The sequence below is a fragment of the Phasianus colchicus genome, chromosome 7 (genome assembly GCF_987193195.1).
Source record: "Phasianus colchicus chromosome 7, bPhaCol1.hap1.1, whole genome shotgun sequence".
In the NCBI taxonomy this organism is placed as follows: Eukaryota; Metazoa; Chordata; class Aves; order Galliformes; family Phasianidae; genus Phasianus; species Phasianus colchicus.
Window position 1 is genome coordinate 10256239 of NC_143442.1, and position 19727 is coordinate 10275965.

General features: G+C 42.1%; 1 protein-coding gene across 1 annotated transcript in view; it reads right to left on the reverse strand.

Moving 5' to 3' along the window:
• Positions 1-2338: 2338 nt before the first annotated feature.
• PDIA5 (protein disulfide isomerase family A member 5) overlaps positions 2339-19727 on the reverse strand; it is a 92841-nt gene continuing 75452 nt past the window's right edge. Inside the window, exons 15-17 of the mRNA XM_031590472.2 lie at positions 16207-16277; positions 7569-7703; positions 2339-4700 (exon numbers count right to left, since the gene is read on the reverse strand). Coding sequence (XP_031446332.2) covers positions 4620-4700; positions 7569-7703; positions 16207-16277 — 287 coding nt within the window. The 3' untranslated portion in view covers positions 2339-4619. The remainder of the gene's footprint in view (positions 4701-7568; positions 7704-16206; positions 16278-19727) is intronic.

The window sequence follows — 19727 nt, forward strand, 5'->3', positions numbered from 1 at the left end:
AAGCAGGATGCACAGAGAAAATACAGCATCTTCTCATAACAAGCCACAAAAAATAATAACAGGGAGTTTAGATTTCCAATCAGTTCTGTACACAACTGCCTCAGCCAAAGGGCTGCACCCCTGGGGCTCAGCTCTGCTGCTTCCAGCAAATCACCAAGCATTCACTGATACTGGGCTGCCAAAGGCAAAGAAATGCCAGCGTTTGGCCCCAGTGCTCAGCACCTGCTGATAAATCTCGTTTTTCCCATTTCCAGAATGCACTCCTGCAGATCCCAGTGTAACATTACAGACCCAATCACACTGAAGTAAGCCTATTAAGTTAAAATGAGATGCACGTGGACAACAGTCTCTGCTCCACTGAGCATCATTCTGAGCGAATGGCTTGCTTCACAGTTTGTAAAATGCAGTTGGCAGGGGTTGAGTATTATTCTAGGAAATCCATAAAAGCAACATTTCTTTCTCTTAACATAACACTATCAAGAATATGGAGAGCAATTTTGCTTTTTATTTTTAAAAGGAAAATAGACTTGTAGACTGAGTCACTCAGTCTTGACTTTTCCTCTGAAAAGCAGTGAACTTTTTAAAAAAATAAAACCAGCCAGGAAGCAATCCCATCTGAAAGGAGGCTCCCTTGGAAGCACTCACTTAGAGCTTACTCACACGGGAGTTGCATCTCCTTTTTTACTCTCAAATTAAATACTGTAAGAACATACACTGTTTAATCTCTTTTTTTTTTTTTAAAAAAAGAAACACATCATTATCAATCCGTCTTACTGGATTGCTACATTTAAGCCAGCAAAATGTGTGGGCCTAATTTGGGCTGAGTGGGAATTTACAAAATTCCCAAAGCTGTTTTACACAACTGCATCTGGTTATGAGGGCATTAGGGGTCAACGGGACTATCAGATCCAGAATGCAATTCTACAGGAGGGAGAAGGAGGACATGAAGATCTGCTAAGTTTGCTTTTCTTTGAATCATAGAACCATTAAGGTTGGAAAAGACCACTAAGATCATTCAGTCCAACCATCAACCCATCCTCACCGTGCCCTCTATGTTCCTCAGTGCCACATCTCCACGGTTCTTGAAAACCTCCACCACTTCCCTGGGCAGTCTGTTCTTCATTCCAATCAGAAAACAAGTCTGTTCTCATCTGGAGGAGTTGCTCTAGTTTAAAGAAATAAGGATATTTATTGGGTCAGAGCTGGATGGACAACCCCTTAGAAGAAGAGACCAAGGCATTACTGGGGTTGCAGTGGGCAACAATACAACCCAGACTTGGGACTCTGACCTGACTTGCACACATATTCATACATTTTAGATTTGTCTCACTCCCTTTCCACTCGCTTGTGGGATGAAAGTAATCCAACAAACATCTCAGGCTCTTTCATTAGATAGGAAAACCACTTCCTATGCAGCTGCTACCAGTCTGCATAAGTATCTGCTCTTTCTGCCAATAATTTCTTGGTCTAACAACAGGTCTAGCACAGACGAGTGGGCTGCTGTATCTTGTGCTGAGGAGTGAAGCCATGCACACCCCTTGTTCAACACCTCTGCTGGTGTACAGGTTTTATCCTTCTTCAACAAGATTCAATCTGTTTAGGATTAATTGTGTAGCAAATATCAAGCATCTTAGAAGGGCTGAAAGACCAAACTCATCCAGAATAGAACACTGATTCACTCCAAACCATTTGTTATCAGCAAGTTTCTTGCTGATAAATGATTCATGATTTGAAACATCAGATTAGCCATTTTGAACCATGGCAGAAATTCCCATGTGATTACAAATGCTGAGGTCATGCATCTCCCAGGACTGGCTGGTAAGTCTGAGCATGTTGGACCAGTTGGTCATTTCAGACAAAATAAGAGCTCTTACATATTAGATACTTCTGATTCACAGTTCATGCAAAAATAATCAATTTCAACTTAATTTGACTGATGCAAATATAAACAAACTGGCTACATTAGCAAATACAAATACTAACTTTTGTTTTACTGGAGACATCAGAATTACAACACTGTAACTGAGTGTAAACCTGGTTTTACTAATTGAACGACCTTGGAAGTAAAGCTCCCAGCTCACGGCACACTGCAGCTCACAGTAACTAAGGTTAACATCAGCCATTTGATGTAACTGTTTGTGGTGTTCAAAACTGGATTTTGTGGTGTTCAAAACTGGATTAAAAAAGAAATAAATTCAAGCTGTAAACCAGATGAATCACAACCTCATAACAGAAGGTAAATTATTCTCAAATATTTTATATTTGTGCATTAACACATGATTAGCCAAGAAAAAAATGAAAGCCCGAGGCCAAGAAGTAACTGACAAAAGACTGAAGGGAAAAACGAGAATCCTTAATTTAAATTTTATTATGGTGTAACCAGCTGTAAGGAATTATGGGTCTGAAGCACAGTGTGCAATTGTCCTATCCTAAACATTTACTAAAGCCTGCAATTCAGAATGATGCTGACAAGTGATGTCACCATTGGCAAGCAATGATTTATTTTCTTCCCTTCAAAAGAAGTCCGCATTTCTCAGCAATTAGCACAAACACAGGCACAGCCTACAAGCAGTTCTGGAGACTATTTGCCTCCTTAGTGCCAGCTGCTTTGACTCTGAGATCAAAAACATTGCAGGAAGTTCTGCACTATTGTTCTCAGTTGTCTGCCGGTAAGCAAAGAAATTCCTGTTTCAAATCCAATGGCATCAGTACATATTACTTGTTAAGTGCAGGGTGGAACACTTGCTGCCAAGATGAGGCTGGCTTGGAAAAACTATCTGACTTTATGCAGAAGCACTGAATGCAACATGAAGCATCTTGCTAACAGGAAAGAAAAAAAAAACAGTAAGACTCTTAATAAATTAAGCTCCTTTCACCCTAGGATATTAGGTATGACCGGACAGCTAAGTGAAGAGACAGAAGGTGCCTAAAAAGAGAAAACACTTGGCACAGCTCCACCACTTTTAAATTTAAGTCACGGTTAACAAGCTGGCTACCATACAAGGCCATAAGGCTACTGGTATTCCAGATTACTCACTACTGGCTGCAGCAGGCTGCAGCAGCCTAACGAAGTGCCAACTGCACAGGGCCATTCACTGGGTGAGAGAAAGGACAAAAACAGATCCAGAATGGAGGTGAATTGCCATGCACCTCCTGGGCAGCACAGTGATGTGCTGTCCATTAACAGTGCCTTCAAACATTCGAAATAGAAAATGAAACAGGCAGACTGAGGAGCAAAAGGAAGATGACAGAGCCGAGGCATGTTGCTTCATTGCGAAAAGCTGTTTGGTCTGCTGTTGAGTGTGAAGGTGGATGGATGCAGATCCTGGCACAGCCAGACTCTATGCCACCCCCAGCACAGAGTGGGCATCCATCCTGCAGATGCCTACTCCACCACTGCCTGTGGGTGTTCTCTTGGACAACCCAACACAGAAGAATCTGAACAAGGCTGATCAACAATAAAAGTAACTTTCTTTTTTCAGATTTATTTGTAGTGAATCACAACTTCTTGCCTCTCTTGCTCCCCTCCTGTAAAAGGCATAAGTACCTCCAGAAAATCTTTTTTTTAAAAAAAAAAACAAAACCATCAGGTGTTAACATGTCAACTGCTGCTAATCCAGCTTTTACAGGGATGGTTTTGTCTAACAGATTGTGTATGCAACTCCTTCAAGAGCAGAAAGAAACTCTCCAACATACAAATGTGGATAAACTTTCGGAATGTAAACATTAATGTATATAATTACTGCATTATCAGAAGTAGTATGCATTTATCAAAACATTTAAATGTAACATTTTCCAACAAATGTTTCAGATGGCCCAGTCAAAACTTGAAGGGAGGCTGTATACCCTACAAGGGTAACTGTATATCCCATAAGGTCATTGCTCCTACCATAACATACAGAGGCATTTGTCAATACTGATGTCAAAAAGGAGGGCTTAGTTTAATTTTACCCATGCTTTGTAGGCTTTTGATACTTGAGTCAATTAAATCAATACATTCTATAGAGGTATGTAAACAGTCCTGGTAGAGAGATTGAAATGAAATCTATAGATCTGGATTGGCCAATGATAATGTCTTAACTCAAACACCTTATCTATCCCTGAGCACCTTAATATTGTTTTCCCAAATCTCACCGAAGAACATGTAAGTATTTCAAAAGAATATAAAACTGCATTTGGATAATCTGTGTCTTGCAAGTCCACTTTGCTTTACTGTTGTTTTTTGTTTTGTTTTTTTTTAAAGTGTCATATCCTCCCTCCCCCCTCATTGTTGTTTTGTTAAACATGTACTGCAATACCTTTAAAAAAAAATCACCTTATCAAACACCTACAGACACACTATAGACTACAAAAATATTGCATAGGAGTGTCAGTGGGCATAGTCTCACAACATGAGAGAAAATGCTAAGTTTTTCTTTAAAACATTATGGCAACATTCTAATTTTTTTTTTTTCCTTTTAAAAATCAAGTGGTTTCACTTTATTTCAAAATTGTACAAAATGGCCATGGCTGTTTATAAAAAAAAGTCTCTGTCTTGAGAACGTGTGAAGTCTCAGGTGTATTAACAAAAGACCTGGAACCATTCACAGTGCAGCGGAAAGCTTCTTTTGAGGCAGACATTACAATTCATCCTTCTTCTTTCCTACTCTCTCATGGTCTCTTTCTCTAAGGGTCCTCATGAAAGTGGTGAATCCGGCCTCCTGTTTTAGAAGAAAAAAATATATGGGTCATATATATATAATTTTTGAACAAATCCACAACCAGAACTGCACGCCAAGAACACTTTTAGCTTCTGTGTCCAACAGCCAATGGAAGCTGGCACACTATCAACCTAGGAATGGTTATTGCTTCTGCGTTGCTCCATCATGCAGTACTCTGGCCCTGTGCTGCTCTGCTAAAAGGCAAGGAGAAATATCCACAGAGATTCCACAGTTCACCATTTTCCACAAGAAACTGTGAAAAGATGGGGCACAGAAAGACCCTGGCTCTCACAGAAGGTTGAAAACTGCCCCCAGAAATGCTACATATGCCTTTTTGCTGAAACTGATCAAAGAATTCTCCTTCCTTACTTGTAAGCTATTTGTGTCATTCTGAAATCTGTTTGTGGATTGTTTGTTGCCTATACACCTATTTGTCACCACTCCTCGTCCCATAACAGTTTTGCTAATTACTTCTCTCCTCCTCCACATATCCAGATGAAGTTTTTCAAAATATTATGAAAATTACAGTCAAAATTTTAAATCTGGATGCCTAGACACCAACTTTTGTATTTCAACAACTGTGTCAAGACTGTTTTTCTAAAGCTGTCGAGTGCCTTCTTTTGGAAGGTACAAGGTAGTTGGCCAAGGTGGTGCAAAAGATGCCATCGTGCTCATGAGAAGTCCCTTACAGAACAATGCTTTGTTACTGAAACAGATGTGTGAACACAGCTGGAAGCTCCACGGAAGGCACTGTGCAAAGCACTGCCACCACTGGAGATAACAAAACCTAATTGATGCTGCAGAAGCAGAAGACCATGGGGCTGAGAGGGGGAAATGGAATACAGCTGTCAGCAGCAGAGAACGTGATGTTCTTGTTTGGTAATTTAATTTTAGCCAATAAATATTTGGCTGCATGCAGAGTATTAGTCAGTCTACTTTCTGGCACTGGGATAATCATCTCCCAACTGCTGTGGTCTCAGAGCACTCCTGTCTTGCTAAATTCTTTTTATCGCATATCTTTCACATATCATTTCTGTAGGCAGAGGTTAGAAATATGAAGATTGCAGCTGAAATTGTACTTATTTGTTGGTTACTGCACCCAACTTTACTTTACATACTGGAAGGAGCAGTCCTTGAGAGCAGCCCTACAGAGAAGGACCAGGGGTCCTGATGGATGAAAAGCTTAACATGAGCCAGCAGTGTGCTCTTGCAGCTCAAAAAGCAAATGGTATCCTGGGCTCCATCAGAAGAGGGGTGGCCAGCAGGAACAGGGGGGTGATTGTCCCCCTCTACTCTGCTCTTGTGAGGTCCCATCTGGAATACTGCGTCCAGGTCTGGAGCCCCCAGTACAAGAAAGACAGAGAGTTGTTGGAGAAGGTCCAGGGGAGAGCCACAAAGATGATCAGGGAACTGGAGCACCTCCCCTACGAAGACAGGCTGAGGGAGCTGCACTTGTTCAGCCTGCAGAAAAGAAGGCTGTGGGGTGACCTCACTGCAGCCTTCCAGTACCTAAAGGGAGCCTACAAACAGGAGGGGAATCAACTCTTTGAAAGGGTAGATAACTGCAGGACAAGGGGAATTACTTTTAAGTTGAGGGAGGGAAGATTTAGGTTGGATGTCAGGGGGAAGTTCTTTACAGAGAGAGTGGTGAGGTGCTGGAACAGGCTGCCCAGAGAGTGGGTGCCCCATCCCTAGAGGTGTTCAAGGCCAGATCAGATGGGGCCCTGGGCAGCCTGGTCTAGCATTAAATGGGGAGGTTGGTGGCCCTGCATGTGGCGGGGGGTTGGAGCTTCATGATCCTTGAGGCCCCTTCCAACCCGGGCCATTCTGTGATTTAAGAAAAGATCCCCAATCTTAACTTAACACAGTATCCATAACAACGCCTGGATCAGCTCCTCAAACTGGCAATTACTGTGGTCCTAATGCTGGAGAAAATTGGGAGGCCGAGTTACATGAAAGCTTCCCTAAGATCCTGACTGGAAAGAACCTCAGAATCTGGCTTTTTTTCCATCACGCTCCTCTATAATTTGTCACACTGCAACAGCAGCAATGACTTTCACAAAGGGTTCTTTTAGTAAAATGACTGGATAGCCTGAAGACCCCAGTTTTTTTTCTTGTAGACCTTAGCTTCTCTCAGCAATCAATCACTGCTGAGAAGTAACCTCTCTCCACATGCTTATGACAAAGAACACACAAATAACTACATCAGTTCATTATTTTCAGGCATTTTACAGAACACATTATGCCATTTCTGCCCACTGTATTCATAGCGTATAATTAGATGGCCACAGCAGGACAAAAGGATGAAACTTCAGCCCACTGGCTAGATGGCACAGTTGGTCTATCCATCCTGAGCTACACGATTGAGTCCGACTCAGCGAGAATGAGACATTTAGCTTCCCCTGGTCTCCAAAGGACAGCTTTGTCCCTGCTGTGAAACCAATGGTCTGTTTGGCAGCCTGGTAGAACTGAAGCATGTTTACAGTATATGCATGAACTGGCTCCAGAAGTGACAGGAGCAAGACCTGTATCTTCTGGCATTTCTGTACCCAGCAGCAGCCCTTGTAATACATCCTCCACTTTCTCTCAGTGCAAACTGACTTAAGATTTCAGCTTAAAAAATCAAATATGTAACAAAGCATTACCAAATCTTTTTCCTCTTCTCATATTCCTAAAATAAACCAAATATTTTTGTAATGCAGAAATGCACAGTGGTGCGGTATGTGATTCACCTGTGAGTGTCAGTAACAGAAGCAGTTATACATTCTTTCAGTATGATAAAAAATTTACCACACAGCATTTATTCTTTTGCAAGACAGGCAGAGAACATCCTCCCTTTATCAGGTGATGACTCTCGCTTTTACTCACCCCTCTCTCTCCAGTATATTTTTCTACAAATTTCCCGTAGTTGTAATAGTTGAAGGTGGGGTAACCATCAACTCCCTCCTGCTTGCACAGGTCATGATTCTGATCTTTGGCACAGTCCACTGCAGCGTAGGCAATCTGCAATGCAAGAGATCAGCATGAGGTAGCAGAATACCAAGCAAGAGACTACGGTCAGGATGCTGCTGCAGCTTATACATACTATTGGGAGAAACTCATGTCTTCTGCCAAGAGCAGAGCAGAGGAGTGCTGTCCAGGAGTGCTGTCCATTGAGCAGTGCCAGGAGAGAAGCAGGCTGCTTGTGCACAGCTCGCCTGCCTTCATCTTTTTTTTTTTCCACGTCTTCTTTTTTTGTCTATCCTTTAAGGCAGGGGCTGCATGTAGGCACAGTCATTAGCAAAGTGGGCTTTAATTCCTTCTGAAGCCTCTAGATGCTACTGTCACACAAACAACTGAGCAGGATGCAGCCTGCCTGCTCAGCAGGGAATACGAGGAAGCGCAGCCCCGGAGTGCCAGCTCAGGCTAACTCTAGTTTGGAGCATTTGACATTTGGAACCCAAACCTGTGAAGTACTGAGAATGGGCTGCACTTAACATTTCTGATGTTAAACCAAAACGCAGTTCACAGGCTGTAACGCAAAGCAGTAGAGCCCTTTGCTGCCATTTCACACCGACCGCGTGGTGAGCAGCAGCTCTGGCTCTGAGCACTGGCTGCTTGCCTTCACAACCCCATTACGTGCTTTGCTGAAGAGTAAGCAGGTTTAAGCACAAGCTGTGTCAAAAAACTACAAACTAGAAGAATAATTTTTGCAGTCGTGGGTTATGATGTATCAAGTGCTAATTTCATAGCAGACGCATCTTCTCTTCAGATTTCCACTACAGGCGCCTCCTCCGAACAATGTGACCAAATACCTTGTGCTTGTGTGACTCTGAGGCTGCAGCTGAACTATTTTTCCATAATTAAAAGATCACTTAATATGCCACAATGCCCTCCAGTCTCATGGTGACGCTGTCCAAAGACCCCATCTCATTAACCTAACAGCAATTAAGGAGAATGGAAAAGCCAACTTCATTAACCTGCTTGTTTTGTTTTGGCTTTCAAAGCCTGATGAAACAATGCTCAGTAGGCTTACAGATGGAAAACACATGTAAGGTATATAATATTCTTACCTTAAATATTTGGTTTGCTTTCCTGTTTAGAACATTTGTAAGGCTATTACACAGACAGGGCTCTTGACAGCTGTTACAAACAGGGATGATCATGCTTTTTTTTTTTTTTCCTTACGAACAGAAAGACTCCTACTTCTTCAGAGCCAGTTATACAAAAGGGCAGGAATAATAGACTGTGAAGAGGATCATCCAAGTGTTTATGTCTTCTTAACCTCAGCAGTCAGCCAAAATTTAGAGCCCTGTTGGCTACCTCTCTGTACAAGAAAGCTCACAATGCAGACAAACATTTATGTGATGTCACAATATTCATTTACAAAAAGTACTGAAGTCCTGGCTCCCCAAAAGCAGGAAGAATAAGTATAACTGCTTTTCTTCCCCCCTCAACTTCTCTAATACTACACAGGGAGAGATTAGAGTCAGAAAGAGGGGAGGGTAAGTGTGCAGTCATCCAGATCTTAGTAGTCAAACTGAGACATAGAGCTGTCATGACTGATGATCCACCTGTACTCAGACAAAGCCTTGGAGATTAGGAAAACTAATTCTTAGTACGCTGCCAGGGAGAGAAGCCTTTATCTGCACCTCCTTGGAATCATCTAGGCTGGCTCTGGCTGGAGCAAAGAACCCCTTTACTTTACGAAAGGCTTTTACGGGAATAGATCTCAGCAAGGACAAGGTATGGTAAAGGAATGCAGTGCACTAAGCATTTGTTGTTCAATACTGTTACTTGATGCCTCTAATCAGATGACTGAAGGGCTACAAACATAGTATCAGAGAATCACAGAACCACTAAGGTTAGTAAAGACCATCCAAGTCCAACCCCAACCCATCCCCACTAACATCAGTGCCATGTCCACAGCGTTCTTGAACACCTCCAGGAGAGTGACTCCATCACCTCTCTGGGCAGCCTGTGTCAATGCATCACCAGCTGGTGTGGTCATGCTGGCCCCTCCAAATCAGGTATTTCGTTTTTCCATGCTTTCAGGAGGAACTGTGAACAGGTCAAACTGTGTCTACCAACAGCAACTGTATTAACTATATGCATTTACTCCATTCCCCTCCTGAGTTTTGCTGTGTAAGAACCTGAAATACAGCTCTCCTCTACTGCACAAGGTGCTCCATCCGTGCATTTGTCATGCAGTGAAGTAAGGCAAAAAGATCCCAGTCTAAACATGACTGCAATGGCCATGCTACCCTAGCAGGCCTAACAGCAAGGAACATGTGCACGTAGAGCAGCATCTGGAGAACACATTTGTGGACTGCTGTACTCTGAAGCACTCCTGACACAGGCTCTCACATGGCCCCATGGACTCACTGCCACTCTACAAACGTCACTTTGAGCCCAACTCTTCAGAGCATACAGTTATTCTTAAAGCCAGGGTGAGAAGAGAAATGGTAATTTTCAGAAGGAACATAATACATGCAGACCTGTGCAAAAATTTCACAGAGAGATATCTAATTCCCAAGACTGCATCCTGGGGCCAGATTTCAAATGTCTGCTGCCAACAGCAGCTGAGTAAGGGTACTTAGGAAAGCTTGAGTGATTACTTTAGAGTGTAAACGTGAAGGCAGCCTAAATATAGAGGCTGCTAACATCTCTGTGCACTCATTACCATAGCATCACACTCCTAATTGCCTCGCCTGCCTCACAGCGGAAGATAAAATATAGTGCACTGCAACAAGAGAAAAGTAACACTGGAATATACCTGTAGCAAACCACAGTCCTTGACTGAGGACCGATGCCACTCTCAATTCCATCAACTCCAGACAACTGAACTCTACAACATACCAGAATTTTAGCAGACAGAACCAATACCCCTTTGTTTCATTCTGACGACGCTTTTATGCACTATACATATTCAGCTCAATTTCTGACAGCAGTTTTCAGCTCACCACCACAGGGAAATGTCACAGCAGCCCTCCAAAGGAAGGTCTTTGCTTGAGTCCTGGCTCAAGCGAGCAGCCACAAGTTGCAGAAAGGTTCTGATTTCATTCTCAGTCTTATCAAAGATCAGCTTTTGTATCATCACAGAAAGAAACTGAGTCAGAAAAAACAACTGCAGAAAAATTTCTACCAACATTTGGTTCTCAGGTGAGAGACTTTTGGGAAACACTGTTCTCAGAAACAGTGTTCAAATTTAACTATGAGCAGCCAGTCTTCATTTAAGTTCACTGGAAAGCATGGGTTAGCAAAACCCACATGCTTCACCTTGTAAAAACAAGTGTATTTAACCAGAAATTTCAGACATTTGACATAAGACATCCCAGATACATACCCAGGAGCCAAGATGCTTGGCATCATCCCTCATGAATTATGTGCACATGTATCATCATGAAGAGGAAAAAAATGTGAAAAATCTGTGATATTCCTCACCAGGAAGAACTGGTGTGTCTATAAATGTTCATTATGAAAAAAAGAATGCAGCATAACAGCTTTCAGAAGACAAGATTGATTTTATGGATTTTACAGAGTTTTTGACCGGGGGAGCTAAAATTTAATTTCTTGAGCATTTCTAACTTTCCTATAACCAGAGGGAGAAATTCATTAAAAAAAAAACATTTTGAAATATATAAACAAGAACAACACTGCTTTATCTGCAGCACGCACAAAACTCCATGGGGTTATGGATTCCCCATAAACCAAAGCTGCACCGCCTTAAATATTGACAACACGTCATTATACAAAAGTTCTCCCTCCAGGTTTATCACTATCCTGTTCAGTAACTGTGGTAAGAACAGAACAGTCACTGAGTGAGAAGAAAGTCAATCAGAAGACTTCAGTGCCTGAGGAAAATCCCTACAATATATCCAGTCTTCCTGATGTTATTGGTGGTTCCTCACAGCTACTATGCAGCTTATAACAATAATTAATAACACCAGCTTAGTGTGAACAACAATAGTAAAATCAGGTTAGTACGAATTTCTCCTTTGCTCCATAGCTGGTAAAGTTTAGTATGATTCTAGCAACACCTAGAAAATATATTTATCTTAAAACATGAGTCCCATGGCAACATTTTATGATTTTACCAAACAAGCAGAAACTGAATTGTAGAGTCACAAGCTGAACTCTGTACTGCATTTGAATGTGAGAATGCACATCCAGCTCTAAAGAGCACTTAAAAAGGGAAATGAGCACGGCACACTGTTCACATGAAGTGCTCTGATCAGGAGTGTCGAGCTGCTGTAAACATCAGAACTTTTCAGTGAGGTGCTTAAGCAGAAGTGGAGTTATGCTAAAAGTGTGACCATTGATCTCCACATGCCTCAGATGTAACAATCATAGAATCATCAAGGGACGACGCTCTTCTTGTTGCTTTTCCCCATGCAAGTATTAAAAGGTAGAAGTAGTATTTCCAGTATCATCTAGTCATACATCAGCAGTCACAGTTGCCTTCCAAAAGGATTATGGAAGCAACTTTTTCTTGTAGGGGGATCTTGCAGTTAAGGAACAAAATTACAGCTAGTGGTTCAAGCAGATGTGTTGAAAATTGAAAGTGGGATCCCTTGACCTCCCAGTAACTCCTTTCTATTTTTAAACCCCTTTATTTTAACTGTTTGTCTCCCAGTTGCTATACAATGATACAGTAAAAATATCCTGCAATCACAGCCTCCCTCCTGCTAAAATATGCACTGCCATACACTGCTTTATTGATTCAAGGAATAAATCTCTGCTGGAGCTAATATTGACTCTTGTTATGAAAATGGAAGTGAATAACTGAATATTGATTTGAGGAAGGAATGATATATGATAAGCTTAAAAAAATTAAAATAAATCTAAAATTGCAACATGGAAAAGAATGCTACTAAGCAATGGTCTGAAAGTATAGTCAATTCCATATGACACTTACTTGATTATGAGAAAAAAAAGTCTGTTGTTGCCAAATGTCTTAAAAGCATCTAAGAGCAAGACAGATGCACACTCTTCTCTACGACTACTCCACAGTTTCTATTTATATTACCTGCTCTGGATCCTAACAGTTATGAACTCGCCTGCTAGAGTTTGTTGAGATTCAGCTACTGTCTTCAATGCAAATGGCCTCGTGAATGGATGATTCATTATTAGATGTCCTGATGTACCACAGCAGCATTACCATGGCTGCAATTCATCAGCCATTCTCAAAGCAGGCCTATTTGCAAAGGAAAGATCCATTAGAAGTCACCAAGATGTACAGTGCTAACATCACCATCTTTAATGAGCCTAATTAAAAAGAAATTCAACACATTCTTTTTAAGCAAAGGGAGATCAAATTCTTGGCCAAACTCAAATACTTAACACATTTGGATAATTCTAGACAGTACAGTTGAACAGTCTGCTCAGATAAGCTGTGGGTGCCCCATCCCTGGAGGAGTTAAAGGTTGGGTTGGATGGGTGCTGGGCAGCCTGATCTGGTGGGGGACAACCAGCCCACAGCAGGGGGTTGGACCTCTTCAAGGTCCTTTCCAACCCAAGCCATTCTGTGGTTCTATACATTGTTTTCATGGTTATCATCACATTCAAAACAGGCCCACAAAGCCAATGCACAATACAGTGGGAACTCACCAGTCTCACTGTAACTTGCAGTTCCCTGCTGGGACACCAGCTCAGCCCAGGAGCTGCAGTCCTCCCAGCAATCTCTGCTACTGTGGTTTCAATACAAACCCATTTGCAGTGCTCTGATCTGGGTCAATGCGTTTATACATGAACTGTCTTCTCTGGAACTGGAGAAGACTGGCCAAACAGCAGCCTCTTTGGAGGGTTACAGAGATTTGTTACTGAAAGGGCTTGAAGAGTCAATAGCTTTCCTTCAGCTAATCCTAACTGGAGCATTACAAATCAATTCCTTCAAGCTGAATGTTCCAATAAGCCAAAAGGCAGAATGTAGATTTTTTAAGATTTATCTGGTGCCCTTTCAAGAGTCTCCAGAGCAGTTAGTGCACATCTTCCATCTGTTCTGCAAAGCAACAACCCTCACATGTGCATTTTCTGTTTTTGGTCACTGCCAAAACTCCGGCTGCGAAACAGAGGCCAAAGGCTTTCCCTTAACAGCTGGATGCAAAGGCCACAACCCCCTAAGGCAAGAACATTCCACATGGCTTTTTTTCTTCTTTCTTTCTTTTCAAATAACTGAAAGCAACACACTAGCTGCCTCACTGGACCAGCCTATCCCACATCTGCTCTTCCTGACACTGAATGCCTTCAGGCCCACAAAGCCACGCAGGCAGCCTGAGCTCTGCAAGAGTCCTCCCTGGTTAGACCTAGGGCTGTGCTCTTAGGCCAGGACCCAGGCTCCCTGCTTCTACCAGGAGTGACGTGACATAGCCACCAAACTGACACATGGAGCCAACGTTCCAAGCACAGCATTTCTGAACTCTGACTCTGGCAGTGTGGATGATCTAAAAGCACACAGTGCCACACACATTTCTATGGGGGATGCTGCACCAAAAGCACCCCGTTACTGCCAATCCCAAGAGCCAGAGACAGGTTTTAGCAGCTTCAAGTTCTGTTTGTCTTTAAAATTCCTATGTAAACACGCAAAGTCTCCCAGAGGACACCTGTTAAGATACCATTTGCAACCATTCGCAGCTGGAATGTTTTTCATTTTTCTTTGGCTTCTGCAGAATTAAATGTTTAATTAAGGGACCACCCCTGCTGGAAAGAAGATATGGTTTAAATGCTACTTCTGTAAAGTGAAAAAATCTCCCTCTGGGGAAAGAAAAAGAAAAGACAGAAGCCAGAACTATAGACTCAAAAGGAATACGCTTAGTAATTCTTCTATGTTTCTGGGGGAAAAAGCACTTCTCTTTAAGCATTATTTTTAGAGAAGTTTCAAACCCCACAGAAGCACAAATTAGCAAAATGTTTAGGCTTAGCCAGTCTGAAACATGGGGATTTGCCCAGCATGGCTTGTGGGAACAGCTGGGCACCTTTAAGTTTTAAGTAGACTTGTTTTCTTTCTCACAAGGGCAACTACTGGAAGCAAGAAACCTTGTCAGGTTATGGCTGCACACAATTCAACAGTGTTCCCCAGATAATCAATCCCTGGCACTTTCGTAAGTCACTAGGATGGAATAACATCATTTTCCCTAACTGCACACACCTCCCCAAAATTACACCAGTCCTCATATTCCCTACTGGCCCTCCTGTTCCAACTCATTACATTTTATACTTCTCTACTTCAGCCTTACACTGAAATCAAGAACTGCAACTGCCAACCACAGCTTTGCTCTCAGCCCTCTCATAACCTGCAGCCCAAGCCGGAACCTTCACAAACCTGCATTTATCACCACTATGTCCAATAACATACAATAAACCGTGCTATGATTCACATAGGTTGCTAATACATCCTGGGGCTCTGATAAACAAGCTTCACACTGTGTGGGATATTTGCTTCATCTCCTCTGGGTGAAATTTTAATGAATTTAGGAAGAAAGTACAGGAAGGTGGGAAAACAAGGATACGTTCTTAGCAATCTCAGGAAGAAACAAGAAATCAAAAGGCACTGATTTACAGCAGTAAGAGAAGTGAGAGCTGCATGCCTCTCAATCTTCCATGTGCAACCTGGGCATGAGGGTGTAAGTGAGGGACTGCTGATTAGATGCATTTGGTGCTAGAGGAATGATTTCTTTCTTGACAATCCGTAGCTTCTGTGAGCTACAGAAGAAAAAACACAGGGAAGAGAAAAAAGCATCACAAATTCATCCCTTGTGGCAGCAGGCAGACTCACAGGGGTGTAACTGTTTTAAAATTACCTCTTCATTTTCCTACTGAATTGAACCTTTTCCCTGCCACAACCAAACGCAGAGCCACCATGGCATTAGAACAAACAGAGAACAGACTGAAATACAGTTCACAGAGATAATAAGCATGTTTCTAAGCAGTTATCTGCTTAAGCCAGTGGTTTAGGTTTTTGTTTTTTTTAATCCCAGACATGCATGCCCTCAGTTAAAATGGCTCAGCTGATGCAGGAAAACAAAATGTTGCGCTTTGGCCATCAGATGAACCTTCAAGGCAGAAGTATGAAGGCCTTTAAGAAGGGCACAACATCCCAGACTCAAGCCAGCCAACCAACAGGAATGTAATATATTTATGCAAGCAAGGGTTAATTATACGATGGAGATTCTCAAGCCCGTCACAAAACTTGTGGTTTATGCCTGACAAAAGTTGAAGGGGAATGCAGAAAGTGTGAATTATCTTTTATTAATCTTTCACTGAGAAACAATGTGCCTCGCTTCATAGAAAAAAACTCTTGCACAAAGGATTGAACAGAAAGTAAAACAAATAAAAGAAAACAAAGAAGCTGTTAAAAGTATAAATCAGCTTGACCCAAAAGATACAGCCCTTCAGATGCACATACACGTCCATTAGTTCAATAGCAATTTTACCTGCAAGCCTACCACCTCATTGGTAAGTAAAGCTTGCAAAGCACAGATGGAAAGTTTTTAAATATCTCCAAAATGATCAACAGCAAATTAGTTACCTTTCGATCTTCTTTAAAGACTTCGGCAGCAGTTGTAAAATGTGGAATGGCATTTTTACAGTGAGGGCACCCTGTTTGACACAAGCAGAAAAGAACAACACAAACCTTAGTTGTAATTAAGATATTACGACAAACTCAAGACATGCACGTGAATTAAGGGAATAACTGTATTAAAAATAATTCTAGATGAGAGTTCTCCAGCTGTGGGAGGAATAGAGCAGGACTAGACATCTGCAAACCATGTGTTCCAGCTACATGAACTTAAGCACGTGTTTAAAATCCTGCAAGCAATATAAACATATACTTACATTTAAGTCCCCATTTAGGTACCGGGGGCCAGTCCCCATAGCCAGTAACTTAAGAGCACTGAACCATCACTAGCCACAAACAGACAAACCATTTCCGTGCTCTCTACTTCCTCGTGGGTATTACCACATAGGCTATAACTGCTGTTGCCACAGATACAACTGCATTTGGAGACAGGAATAAAGATAGTTCCATGGTGAACAAGGAGAGGCTGGAATTTAGAAAGGAAGTTGTTGGAACAAAAACTGTCTTAAAAACCATGAGGAGCATTTGGATGTGTTTGGGAATTGTCCGTGCTAGAGCCAAGGCACTGCAATCACAAGGGAGAGGAAGAGCAAGTCCAACAGGCAACACATCCTCACGTGCAGGGAGGAGTTCAGTCCTGGGTTAAGATGATTGTTGCTGGCCTCCCTGACTCTCCTCCCACTTATCACAAAATGGGCAACCCCAGAAAGGTTTTACAGACAGCAAGCAAGAACTCCAAAGCTCTGTGGGGGGGCCTGCCTGCACCTGCAGGTACCATACAGTGCTGAACAAGGGGCCATCTTGTCCCTTCCTGTACAGTAAATATACAGTAAATGTACTTAAACATTTCAAAAGAAAACACACACATGAAATATGCACACATGAAAAAATGCACTCTTGATTCAGCATTCAGATTTGAGTGTTCTTACCTCAAATGTGAGGCTTACTGTTTGATTAATCTGAACTACTCTTGAAATATCAATACACAGGAAAACTTTGAAAAACAAAGTGCCCACATCTCTGAAACCTGCCTCCTAAGTAGATCCGAAGCAAACTCTCAGGACGCTTCTTCTGCTCAAATGCAGGAACAAAAGGAAAGGATGCACATCCATCAAACCCACATAACTCTATGAAGGCACAAGAGTTCATTCTGGTATTATTTCTGGGTAAGAACAGATGAGTTGCTCACAAGCTCCAATTATAGCTTATGCTACTGCTGTTCGTCTTTGTAAAACACTGGTAAAGAAGCGGCTGTGCTAATTTTAATTCAGAACTGAACAAATGCCCTCTTAGGCTCAAAGCTACTTCCTCAAACTGCACTTGTTCTTTGGGGTGAGAAGAAACAGTATCTGTACATGAACTCTGCACATTCCTCTTCACAAAGGAAAAGCTTCATACTCCTTTGATGCTGACCAAAATACAATTTCATTACTTACACTCACTGCTTTGAATTTTATTTTTTCTTTAGAATGGGATTTCAAAAGCACTGCAATGACACAAATGTGTGAATGCCACTGAGAGTCTATGCAGTGCCTAATAGCACCAAGAAGTCAAATGGACATTTCCTGGGAAACTGAGCCGCTTCTCCAAATCCACCTTACTGACCTCAAACTCTATGCAGTATAATGGCAGCCTATCCTGACAGCAGCTGTATTTCAGCTGGAGCCCGCACATCCTCCACAGCCTGCCAAATATTAACTTTGTTGAGCAGTTCAGCATCTGTCAGGGAGAAACTGGTCAAGAAAGAAAAGGAGGAGAAGGCTCCAGGCTGCCAGCACTGCTCTCATCCCAAAAGTCCATGTCAGCAACCCGTCTTCTCTCTCACCATTTGACTGTTCCGTCTGCTTAACACTGAAAAGCCTTTGGGTCAAGTCTGTCTCCCGACACATCTTTGCTTATGTCCTGTACTGTGAGGTCAACTCCACAGTTAGCCTGCTAACTCTGCTCCACAGAAATAACTCAGAACTGGCAATAACATCTAAAAGCAATTTCAGAGGGAAAAAAAAAAACCAAGAAAAATCAGACTGCTCTAAAACTGGGATGCTTGCTCTAGTCTACATGTTCATACACTGCAGTTCATTGGAAAGCACGGTGCCCAACTGCTACACCTAAACATAATGGCTCCAAAATTCTGAAACTTTTCAGGTCCCTATTTCTGCTCATCATCTTCAACTTGAAATTTAAATTTCACCAAACTCCAACTTTCAAATTCTCAAGAGAAATGCAAGAATTCACATTGTCTTGCTTTATGATACATCAGCAACACAGTTCCCACCTTACATTTGCTGGACCTGGAAGGATGGGGCATTTGGTTTAAGCTCCTTCTCAAGTTGCAGCAGGTCAGAGTTCTCCATGAGTTACACTCTCCAATAAAATCAGAACAACCTGAATGGGAGATCGTGTGCTGATGATTCAGAGAAGTGTCAGCCGATGCATGTTTGTAAGGCCAAAAGGGAGCATCCAATTATCCACATGGTTACAGTATTTTGGAAATAGTAGGCAAGAGTAAACATGCTATGAGGTTATGCTCAACAGCAGCATGTGAAGAAGATCACAGAATCACAAAGGTTAGAAAAAGACCATTAAGGTCACCTAGCCCGACCACTGACCCATTCCCACCATGCCCACTGACCACATCCCTCAGTGCCACATCTCCATGGTTCCTGAATGCCTCCAGGAACAGTGGCCCCACCACTTCCCTGGACAGCCTATTGGGTAAATGACTGTCACATAACTCAAAACACCTGGAAAATTAATCTGTACTCACTTTCTACTTTTCTGTGACCTGCTCATCTACCCAATCTAATATCGACTGACAAGAAGCTTACCTTCAAGCTCCATGCCTCCCCTCCCCTTCTCTCTTGGCCCACCATCCTTTCTTTACTGCACTGTGCTTGCAAAACTAAAACACAACCATATGGCTTTTGGCAGAGATAATTCTGAGTCCAGTAGGCATTTTGTTAGCCTTGGACATCCATCCACGGAACAGATGTGAACACTGTGCTGAATTCCCAAGGAGCTTCACAGAGTCACCGAAAAAAGGGGGAAGGAGCGTATCATATGGAATAGCAGAACTTCATCTGTTACAATTTAGAAGGATTGCCAAATGTAGCAAACACTTGGAAGTCACCCAACCCAGTCATTCTATTTAAGGCACACATGCCAAAAAAATAAAAGCAGAGGTTGATGTCTTCATTTTGACAGACGGAAAACTTGTTCTCCCCATTCCCTCTTCACACCCACTATCACACATTTATTTTTAAGTGTTAACACTACCTTCCAGATTTGAAAGTGGAAAGAAAGAAAATGTACTGAGCACTGTACACGAGGGACAGGAAAGCATGTGGACTCCTAGGAAAGGATTTTCCAAATAGGCTGCCACTAAAGGAAAATAAATTGGTGGCATCTGAAGGTATGAGTAAGGTGTCAAGAATCGAAATGTCCTACATCCTTCTCAGCTGTATTTATAG